Source organism: Gadus morhua, chromosome 23 (genome assembly GCF_902167405.1).
Source record: "Gadus morhua chromosome 23, gadMor3.0, whole genome shotgun sequence".
Lineage (NCBI taxonomy): Eukaryota > Metazoa > Chordata > Actinopteri > Gadiformes > Gadidae > Gadus > Gadus morhua.
Window position 1 is genome coordinate 12,057,478 of NC_044070.1, and position 11,819 is coordinate 12,069,296.

At 44.6% G+C, this 11,819-nt stretch overlaps 1 protein-coding gene across 1 annotated transcript; it reads right to left on the reverse strand.

Moving 5' to 3' along the window:
• Positions 1–2,842: 2,842 nt before the first annotated feature.
• On the reverse strand, positions 2,843–10,544 carry klf6a (Kruppel like factor 6a). The gene is made up of 4 exons (XM_030349639.1): positions 10,152–10,544; positions 7,623–8,214; positions 6,424–6,547; positions 2,843–5,991 (listed from the first exon to the last, which is right to left on the reverse strand). The coding sequence occupies exons 1-4, from the start codon at positions 10,251–10,253 to the stop codon at positions 5,940–5,942; spliced, it is 870 nt and encodes a 289-aa protein (XP_030205499.1). The 5' UTR covers positions 10,254–10,544; the 3' UTR covers positions 2,843–5,939.
• Positions 10,545–11,819: the final 1,275 nt, after the last annotated feature.

Consider the following 11,819-nt stretch of genomic DNA (forward strand, 5'->3'; position numbering starts at 1 on the left):
ATGATGAAGACGGTAGTTTCTTTTCTTTTTTTCCTCTAATGGAAATAGAGATGATCGATGATGTCGGAGATAACGATCGGAGATGACGGCGACGGCAGGGAATGATGATGATGATTCCACGCACCGCAGAGTGTCAACATGGCACTGTCACAGAGAGCCGAGGTGCATGACCTCTGCTTTCACTTTTTATTATGTCCCTCGCAGCACAAGTTCTAATAAACGCCATTAACACACCACTGAGGGAGAGGGAGGGACAAAGAGAGAGAGAGAGCGAGAGAGAGAGAGAGAGAGAGAGAGAGAGAGAGAGAGAGAGAGAGAGAGAGAGAGAGAGAGAGAGAGAGAAAGCCCTGACGCGGGTGCTTTCAGAGTGAAGTCCGCATATGTGATGACTTGCAGTCTGGCTGGCTGAATGAACCAGGCTTAGAGCCTGATAACCTTCTCGTTCCTTATTATTTCCCCTCATTTAACTCGCTGTGTGCCTCCATCACAGTCCAATTCCCAATTCACATCAGGTACTTATAAGTCATTTTACCGTTCATGGGGGTCTATCTTTAATTTCCCAGGTTAGGTTTTTTTACACCACTTAAAAAGAGCTAGACTTCCAATCAAAGAGGAGATAACACAAAGGTAGGACAAGGATGACTAAACGCTATTATTTAGCTGCCTCACTGCTAAACCCAACCTTACATAAATCAGCTGACAATTAATACATTGAAGTGATGATCTTCATCAAGCAATATTTCAAAAAGCCTGCTAGCTGGGCTAGCCGCTAACTAAATTAAACATCTAGGCAACAAAATAGACATCTTTGACGCAACATCAAAAATGTTATTTCTTTATATTCTGTTAATAATTGATACTTTTGCTTTCCGTTTTAAACAAATAATCATACAAATTGCATTTTTAACAGGAATACCTTCACATACCTGGACCAGTTGTTCAATAACATACCTGCGCGAGCCTCGTTAGTAACACTCCCCTGGCTTCGTAACCTCGTTCCCGCTTGCTTCACGGCAGCTTTGCTAAATATATTTCAGCAAAGTAGCCTTCCTCTTCATTTTCAAAATCCCTCCAGGAGCCTCGTTCTGCCAAAAGATGTCACATATGTTTGGTCCTATTTGCGAGTTTTAGTCTCTGATTGACATTGTTATGTAGGACCAAATGGCTGGCTGAACTGTTTACTACAGACATCAGCTCACTGCAAAGCTAGAGTGGTGTGACGGATGGAAATATCTTCTAGTAAATGGCAGATATAACAACAATGGCTTGCTTGAGGACCCTGCTACTCACTTATTTGTGAGTGTTTCGGGGCCGGTTAAAAAGACCGACATGAGAGACTGTGTGGTCGATGTCACATCAAGAGACGGTGTAATCCCATGGCATCCATTTGTGGGGAAACACGATACAGCTTCATGGTCCGCTCCAAACCAGAGGATTTTCATAGTCCCCTCTCCGTGTGGCAGACCTGAGTCATGGACCAAACCAGACTACGGCGGTTCTAGACGCACCGTATCAACTTTAAGAGGATCAAGGCAGCCTACACGACATCTCGGTACAGTGCGACGTGTTATCAGGCAGGGGTTGTCGGTTCAATCCCACCTCTCATAGAAAATTACCGGTTCCTCGAGGAAATGTCACCTCGTGAAAGCACGGAATTTGAAATGTCTGTTGGAACATTGATATAAAGATACCTTTTGAACAAGTTGGCTTAAGACGATGCTGGAGATGGAAGCACAATGTATAAGTGCTGTTCGTTATCTTAAAGCCTTTTAACGACTTTGTTTGCGAGTTCCAGACATGGAGCGTGTGGATGATGGGGCGGATGTGTTATGCAGCATAAATACTAACAGGCTTTCAGAAAGCGTCAAGGGAGTCAACGATCAAATGCATATACTATTCGGGGGCGGAATTAACCTTTTTTGAGCCAGGGGGTTCCCCAGAGCAAGCCTAATTAATAAGTGATGATCAAGCATGATTTAAATACAAGGAAATCGTTTACTCAAATGTGGTTCCTGCTAAGAAGTAGACTGCCCATTCCGAGTTCCCCCGGAAGCAGAGACCCACATACAGTTGTTGACATCTGTAGCCAACATCCCACTTATTTGTTCCTCGTTAGTTTGTATCCATAAGCTAGGCCCTTTTGGTTTATCCATTGCTGTATCATGTCATTATCTGTGTCAAGTAGTGTAATTATCTAACAAATGTATAAAACCGTCCCCCTAATTAAATGCCATGGGCTGCAAGAGATGGAGATCAATTATTTATACTGCTTTGATGAGAGCTAGCTAGCTTTAAGGAACAAGCAGCTGGTAGCGAGTACCGTCGAAACCACTGCAAGACACCAGAGCAATATGAACCTTTCTTGGGGCTGTTTGGCCAAGAGACCGACCTGGGCACATCATCACAGTTAGTGCTAACAATAGTTGGGATGGTGTCTGTGTTGGGACACCATTGCCTTTTTTTGCAGTTATTTTTAAACCAGTGTAGTCTGTATGGGACAATATATCGATGGCTATGTTTAAAGATAAGGGCCGGAAGGTGAGCACAGTGCTATTAAATGTGTTACACACATTTGAGGTCACAGGCTAGGAATGTATAATGTCCTTGTGTGGGTGCTAGCTTGGAAATTAAAACATCATGTTTAATTTATAAAGTGACAAAGGGGAAATGTTTCATTCATTTCCATGCCCTTGACTTTTGTATTTGTGCTACTATACACTTTTAAGTTAGACACTCATAGACCTTCAATCCCAAACAGCTTTCTAAAGGAACGATTTGACGAGTTATGGAGTTGTAACGCAATAGAAAAGATAAATCATAAGAAGACAGAAGCAAGCCAAAATCAGATAAGAATTTCTTATTATTCCAATAAAAAATACATTCATACAGAAATATAACAATTTTGCAAAACAATTTCAAATAAAAATTTCATAAAGCATAAACATAACAATTTTACAAAAGTTGATTTTTTTTATACAAAGACTGTTTAGAACAAAGAGCTGTGGTTGAATGAAGGATACGTGTCAGGGTTGTGGATGTGAGGGAGAAAGAGCGAGAAGATAGCAGTGATGGAAAGGGCTTTAAAATGCAAACAAACATTGGGACTAAATCAAGGCTCAATTACCACTTGAACAGCACTGCCTGCCATTTCAAACAATGGATGTCCCACGTTCCTGTCCATAAAGGCCGTGCCAACAATCTAATTCCATCCCAGCAAGCAGTTTCAAGTTTGTACACATCCTGTGTCTTTCCACCGATTGATCTGAAATCCATATGCCGCCGCATGCCATGCTGCAACTTGCTGCAACATCAAACTCTGACAAAACAGAGCGTCTTCTATCACAGTGGCTAGCGGTTTGGCTCTCCTGGAATTTCACGTTGAGCATGAACAGTTATATCCTGCAAAATTATTTTGGTCTCTAGCCTGCTATGTTCACCATTTGTTTCCACTAATCAACCCCCCTAAAGTATTTTGTATGAGGCGACATAGCGTCACTGAAAGACAAATACCGACCGGAGATGGGGACTCTGCCAATTTTCTACATATACCAACAACAGGTCAAATCAAATGGATGATCTTTATCCGTCCCGCCCCCCCACCATTGCCCGCTTTATAATACTGTTGCAGTTCGGCTAAAACAACGCTCCCCAGACAGGTCAATAACCAACCTACACAGTCAGCAGTCTGTGACGGATTCCATGCCAACAAAGCCTTTAGCAATTCATTACAGAGAGCCAGTACAAGGCAAGGCCTGTCCAACTGCAGCCTGTTAATTACAATAAATCTTTAGCTTTTTCCTTCAGTCCTGCTTGCAGGGATGAAGAAATTTCTTATGCGTATGGGTGAGGGAGGGGGGGGATTGGATGTATTGGAGATTGTATTCCCAGTCTATGCCATGCTTTGCCATTAAACAGGAGCACTGAAGTAGTTTGTATTGCCCATTCAACCATGTTCTCAAAATGCTGCTAATTTTGTACCTTTTTTTGTTAAGCTGTGTGCGATGGACTACAATACATACTACACAGTAGTTAATGTCTTTAATAAATTGATTTAAGTGCTCTCAACATACAGAATTTGGCATATTTACAATGTTTTTAACTCCTCAAATGGGGAAATTATACATTATTAAAAAGATATACACATCGATTAAATCAACTATTGTTTTCCTTAAAGACGTATCCAACCAACGAGGGGCTCTTACTGAGCATCTACACTCTGAAAGCATCAAATCCAAAATGGGGAGGGACAGCAGACGTGGAAACTGGAGGCGCTAGCTCACAAGCAATTGAACCTTGATTGAGTTTATTTTTTTTGTTGTGTGGTTTTTTTCTTTTTAAATTCACCCATTCAAAACATGTGACTTTTTTTCCAAGCTCCAGGGGAGGAAACGACCACTAGAGGGCTAAGTCACTTGCATAAGGCACCATTAAGGTCAACAGTGCATTATTAAGATAGAAAACGGAAAGGAAGTACAAACGTCAAATTAGTCCTCAAGGCATAAGAATGGGTGAAAGTAAGAGCTCGATGACTGATACACATTATCAGTAAGCTAAGCAGTGGGGAAAAGCCAGCCAAAAGATACAAAAATATGATGCAGATGAATCGGGGGGGGGGGGGTGGGGGGGGGGGTGATGTCAAAATAAAAGTTATCAAGGCTTATGTACAACATTGTAACATTTAACCATTAGCAATTTAGCTGCACTTTTATTGAAACTATTTGCAGTCCTGATTACAGTGGAAACAGGAAAGTGAAGAAGAACCCTAGAACCATGCAACATCTGTCTATGATACTGAAGTTATAGTATAATTGTGTTATACCTCTAAGCACACAGCTTATACAATTGGGACTACAAATGAGCTTTGTAGCTTGTATAAAAAAAATCATAATAAAATAAACCAGGCTACAGAACACATTGCACATTAAGTAGCTGCACCAAAATACACCAAAGAAGCATCTCTCATACAAAGACTGGGAAGTGGGGGGAGCCCCCCAATCTGAGGGGATGAGTCATTCCCCTCCCCCACCCCCGACCCCTTAGTAGTCAGGATCCGAGGCTCTAAAAAAAAAAAAGGCTCTGGCGATGGACCCCCAAACCCCAGTCCTGGTGACCCACACGCGGGTACCCTTGCTCCCCATTCTCACGTGGCCAGGACTTCTGAACAGTTCTTTTGGAGCACCAAAATACCCTGTTCCAATAGAAGCCTCCCACATCCAACCCACAGCAATATAGGTACCGACCCCCGTCATCCACCCCCCCCTTCTGTCCAGTCAACCAAAGCCCCTTCTCTGGTCTCTCCTGTGGCAGGGGCCAGTCTGCCAGTCCCAAACATTCACAGTGCACACATGCTTACCTCAGACAGTTTGTTTTTTTTGTGTGTTTTTCATTTTTCGTAAAGTACCAGTGTATCTGCTGTCCGGGAAGATGTTCTCAAAAACATCATGCACCATACATACGGATCATTCATTCTTGTTGTGTTGCGTTTGTGTATGTATGTTTGTGTGTGTCTTTGTTCTACCGAATTTTTGTCTCTCTCTCTCTTTCGCTCCAGAATTTTCTCGTTGTTTCGCAAGCCTTTCCCTCAATAGATTCTTCCATTCATGATTTTGTCCTCTCGTGGCGACGGACAACCTTCGGAGCGGCTGCTCTCCAAAGAGGCGTCCCGGAGGCACTGGGTTTTCAGTATGGTGCAAAATGGCATGCTTTGGCTGGAACACCCCCCCCCCTCCCCCCTCCCGCCACCGCTCTGCTCTGGAGTCAGTTCAACCAAGAGTCGGCTCGGGAGATGACATTTCTCTTCTTTTTCGTTGTGTTGGTTTGTTTGTTTGCTTGTTTAGTTTTTCCCCCCATCGTTTTTCTATTTATTATCTCCCCCGCTTTTGCTGCATTGGTTGGTTGGTTGGTTGGTTGGTTGGTTTTGAGTTTTGTCCTGCTCCCCTCTAGATGTGTCTCTTCATGTGAAGGGCCAGATGATCGGACCTTGAGAAACATCTGAACGGGAGAAAGGCGAGAAACGAGAAAAACAAACATTAGCATAAACACAAAAAGGAAAAAGAGACCGTGTGTGAATGTTGAGCCATACAAACACTGTCACAGGCAAGGGCAAACATGTAGCCAACAAAACGAAGGGCAGACTAACTACGTGATCGGACACGCTGAACTAATGGAACTAGAGATCGGCGATAGCAAGGCCATAGCAACGAGAAGCTGCCATTTCCCCCCTCTATCGTGACCATCAGAGTGCATTGCATCAACGCTCTGATCTCTGAAACCTGCGTCACTACTTAGAAATGATGGAGCAAATTCCCATCATGACATTTGGACTCATGGTGTGCACAGATACTCAGCCTGCATTAGTATATATTTATTTTTGTATAGGAGGCTTAAGATTGCAGCAGAGATTAAAAAGGGCACGTGGCTTACCTGTCACAGTGACTGCATTTAAATGGCTTTGCCCCAGTGTGCTTCCTGAAGTGTCTGGTCAACTCGTCGCTTCGTGCAAAACGCCACTCGCATCCCTCCCATGAACACCTGTATGGTTTCTCCCCTGGAGGATCAACAATGATGGAGAGGGAGCATTAATACACAAGAGAATTGACTGCAGGAAAGACGCCATTTAGAAACAAAATTCATTTTTCCCCCCTGGCCTCTGGGGAGCTACTGCTAGAGCTTTTTAATGGCTGGCTCCGACTTTGCTCAGCACTTTTGTCATTCAAATGCATTCAAATCAATGAAGCCTGCCGAGACACCGCATCACATTGTTGGCGATAGAATCACTCGAAGCCTAGATACCGCTGAACCTGTCTGATCACTCGCACCGCCTGTGCAATGGCAAGCATCCATGGAATCCTAAACTCCTAAACCGGACGTGACTAGAGGGGGATAGGACTCGAAAGATAACTATTTGTGGGTCAACACGAACGCTTTTGGCAGAAGCCACACCTACCATTTCACAGCCCTAATCATACACAAGAAACGGTGAAGTAACCATTCACATCCTTCCAACTCAGTGCCCCTGGCTGAACGCCCACTCAACCTTTCCCATGGTGAAACCCAATCGGTTTTGAAGGACCAAGTTCCCTTTGTTCATCCATGTGAAACCCCTCCCCCCTCTCCCCCCCACTCCCTCCCACCAACTCACTCACCCAGCCAGCCAGTCAGTCACATTCCAAATAGATTAGGTCACAGTTTAGGTATCCAGCCATGCACATCTAATACGCATGGCCCTTTGGCTCAGGGCATGCGATGTGGACCTTTAATTACATTACACAATGGCTTCTGCTGCAGCCATTGGTCAAAGAATAAATAAATTAAAAGAGGTGTTCTTAGTGTATTTCTAACAGTATGGCAACTGCGGTTGGATTTGCTAAATGGACATCAGAGCTGATCGACCATCACTACTTTTCTGCAGTGTTTGGTAGTAAAAAAAGCAAACATTTTACTGGATTCAACACACACACACACACACACACACACACACACACACACACACACACACACACACACACACACACACACACACACACACACACACACACACACACACACACACACACACACACACACACACACACACACACACACACACACACACACGTTGTGCCGGCCGGACGGAGACGTACCTGTGTGGGTGCGCTGATGTGCTTTGAGGTGGGAGCTCTTCGTGTAAACCTTGCGACAGCCGTTGAAGTGACACCTGTGCACCCGCCGCCGGCCGTCAGGGGAACCCTCCCCGCAGACCAGTCCCGATTTGTCCGAACTCTTTCCGACCCCCGAGGTCCTGATTTTGACGGGCAAGTGCAAGTCGGCGTGCGTGCTGCTGCTGCCCCAGCCCTGCGACGCCGCGCCGGGCTCCGTGTGGGGGGGTTCGGGGGAGGACGGGGGCGTGCTGATGACGGAGGGGCTGAAAGGTCCGGCTCCGACCAACACCGAGCCCAGGGGGTTGGAGGTAAAGCTGTGCGTGGGGGAGAGCTCCTCCGAACTGTCGGACGCCTCGCTGCTGGCGTCAGAGTTCACGCTGTTGCTGTCCAAGATCTGGCTGTCCTGGTGGTCCTCGTCGTGCACCAGTGGGGTCTTTGGTTCCGCCCCGGCCTTGGCCTTATCCTCGCAGGCCAGGATCAGCTTGCTCCAGAGGTCCTCTTGGCCGTCGAACTTGAGCTCGGACGACGAGACGTAGGGCTCGTTCTGTAGGTACCGCTCCAGCTCCAAGCATGTCTGGATGAGGAACACAGCGACAAGTCAGAACATGGATCCATGGACCAATCGTATCGGCCTAATGTCAGAAGAGAGAGGGCCTCGATAGCCCGCTCAACACATGGATGAGGTGGAACGGCTTTAGGAAGGAATGTTTACGCATGCGTCACATGTCACGTGTCCTTCGTAGTGGACTATGGTTTTAATGACGCTGCAGTTATCAGCAGGGAACCTCAGTGGTAATAGAATAGAAAAAAAAATGCATGCCTTTCATTCTTGCGCTAGACTGAGATGCCATCAACATAGTGCAAATAACCATGGGTTCACATATTACATTATGAACCCAGATGAACCTTTATGCTCAGGAAGGCATTGAGCCAAAAAGGAAAGCATTGATACGGTCCAACACACTGCCACAAGGAGATGAATGTTTCAAAACAATGGCAGAGCCAAGTTGATTCTGCGCAGGGAGACGCGAGTGTTCTGCTCATAAGCTGGAGCCCATAAACTTCTGCCACTTAAGTGCAGGGCATAGTTCACGTGCATTTTCATTTCGGCGGGCGAATGACTCACTCAACAAATTTAGAGTCCTTTTAAGGAAGCTACTCAACTTCCCTCCAACCGAGAGCTATTCAGTCGCTTTATCCTCTTGCAAATGCCTGACACGCAATTGCATCCTTCCACATGCAGGCACGAAGCAGTGTCGCATAAAAACGACCAGTAGGCCTACAATTAACATTAAAAAAAGGTAAGTCAGTATTCATCATAAGTGAGGCCATCTGTTATGAAATACGCGTGTCGCATAGAGCAGATTTGACAGCGTAGATGGAAAATGTGCAATAGGAGGCACACTCTTCCGCAATCTCACACCAGGTCTTCCAGCAGCACTAGTAGCCTACTCTTGCACGCAGGAATTGGCCATTTCTAAACATTTCACAGTTGGATATTGAGTAGTTTCTAAACCTCAGTGTTGAAATGAAATGGTGGAAAATGTTTCGGTTTCAGTGATTAAACATTCGTGGTCGAATTGAAACAAGTCCTCTAGACCTGAGTAATTATTAATATACAACAAAACCACGCATGTGGCAGTTCTATAAGTAAGCCACTAGACACGTTCCTTAAAAGATATTAACGCAGATAAAAAAATATATAAAAAATGATACGCTGGCATCCAGCCAACGTCAAAAATGGTCGAGGAAATGGTTTGACTATAATGTAGAAACTGCCCACCGCTTAATGAATAATGCAACCGGTCGTAAAGCATGTACATGTGAACTGCTCGGTTCGGAGGCAAATAAATGACATCCAATTAACTAATTAATTTGATTAGCCCATCTCAAAAAATACAGTGTACGTGAGACATCGGTATACAGTCGCGAATTCCGCTGCTTCCCGTTCAACAGAAAACAGCGTCTACGCTGAGAGAACAGGATCGCTCGTGTTTAAAGTAAAACGACGACGGTGCTGCCGAGGGATTGAGATTCGAGACGCCGAAATACAACCCCCTTGTAAAAACAAGTCATGTTGAAAATACAGCAGACTACTAAAACCACCACCATGCTCGTTGCTTGAGTTACTCGGGAGAAGCCATTCATCTTACGATAGAGCCTGCACTGGAACTGTCAGTGAGAGACACGCACACGCACACGCTCACAATCACACACATGCACACAAATCCCAGTGCTCCTACTTGCCATACCGCCAGGCTTGCAAAAGTTACATTAAATGCAATTAAACCAAATGAATAATACGCATGAGCATTCCGATAATCCAACGTTTTAGTAATCTTCCAAATATATTCCCCCCCAGTAAGCACGCAGAATAACACCGCTCGCTACAACCGCTCTGGATGTCAGAGGCACGGACGAGTAGTAGCCTACTACCGCGCTGCGTTACAGCTACCACATACATTTGATGCGGTCAACAATCTTGACATTTAATGTAGAAGATATAGTCACCTGCTGCCAATACTCCTCCAGCGATGGTAAAGCGGAAAAATAGCCCGTGTCGTGAACTATTTGAAGTTCTTGAAAGATGCTGCACATAGGTAGAACATCCATTTCCAAGTCTCGAGTGGTGAAAGCCTATTTGGCCGCACTTTAATTTTTTTCGTTTTACAAAAACCCCCAAAGATTTAGAAAAAAAAATATTTGTTGGCAATGATGTCAACCGAGTATCCCTGTTGATGTACTTGCATGCAGTTGCGATGCAAACAAGTGCTGTTTTAACAGATGACCGGTCCTCGCTTGCGTGTAACTATCTGTATTTGCAAACACTGAACTGGATGGTAGCACTGCGCTCTGCAAACTTCCCTATTCAAACCTCACAGTCAGCCCACCCCCTCACGGCAGGATTACGCTTGCAGAATACCAACCAATGATCTTCGACCAGCTTGCTGGAGCGCAGATGATATCACAGTCAACCAATCATGTCGTCCCCTGACATAATTTTGTTCTTTCTCTTTTTTAATTGGTGAATTTAAGTCACAGTTACTTCACATTCATTGGGTGGCTATTTTTAGCAATGTATATATATGAGCCACTCTTCCCAGCCTGGGCTTCTGTGTTGCCTGAACCAGTGTGTTGGCTACATGGTCCGCCACAGTGTGCGCATGTGAGCCGCAACAGTTTCTGCTTTTCTCTTGCAACACAGAACGTTCACTTCCATGAAACTTGAATCACTATAGAGAGCACTTCTGAGCCGTAACTTGGATTTGCGAAAGGGTTACATTTTATCCATGAAATATTTACATTTAAAGTAGGACTGTTTGTTAGCCATTTCGAAATGGGTCAACATATATTTTTTTTAAATGAACTATAAATAACTTTTATACCAGGAACTGCCATCGTTTAGATCCCAAGATAGAAATTAGATATTAAGGGAATGACGAACTGAAACCGGATTTTGGCAAGATGGTATGTTGTGGTATAAAATAATAATTGTTATAATAATACAACTATCGTATCACATGCCCGGCAGTGACATGACATCATCTAATTCACCCATATCATTTCCTACTCTGTCAACATTACAGCCCACTAGGTCTACAATGACTGTGTTGAACAAAGGACGCTGTCGCAAACACGACTTGACAATATTTCATTTATTGTAAGTGCTAATGGCCTAGTGACTGACCACGACCTAAATTACCAGCTAGGACTTTGGACATATGAGAACAGGACTCAGCACTGTTTAGAGCTGGTACTTCCTGTTGCCAAACTTTTTATCTCCCCCCCCCCCCCCACACACACACACACCCTCACCCGCACATACCTCCCTCGTTGTGCTCTTGGTTGTGAGGACATATTTGTCACTTGCAACATCTGATTTAGTCATATGGTGATGTGCTGTCTTCTCAACCCCGGAGGCCAGGCCCAGCCAGCCTTTAAAGGAATTCCCGTTTGCCTTTGTGTGACTAATGGGCCCATTCATTACTCCCCCCCACCTCTCCCTCTGCTTCGCTGGACAGTCTGCTTTGAAGAGTCTAAACGAGTCCCTATCAATTAAATGAAACACATAAAACTGTGCTTTTTGTTTAGCTTATGGACCATTTTGAAGCATAACAATCTCAGTTGAACAAAGAAGGAATGACACACATTTAAGACACCGTTTTTTTAACCCGTTGT

Bases quoted from the DNA above. Each gene is read 5' to 3' on its own strand.
- klf6a (XM_030349639.1), bottom strand. From the start codon at position 10,253: ATGGATGTTCTACCTATGTGCAGCATCTTTCAAGAACTTCAAATAGTT. The intron at 8,215-10,151 runs GTGACTATATCT...TTCCTCATCCAG, and splicing joins TGGAGGAGTATTGGCAGCAG to ACATGCTTGGAGCTGGAGCG. The intron at 6,548-7,622 runs GTACGTCTCCGT...TTGATCCTCCAG, and splicing joins ACATCAGCGCACCCACACAG to GGGAGAAACCATACAGGTGT.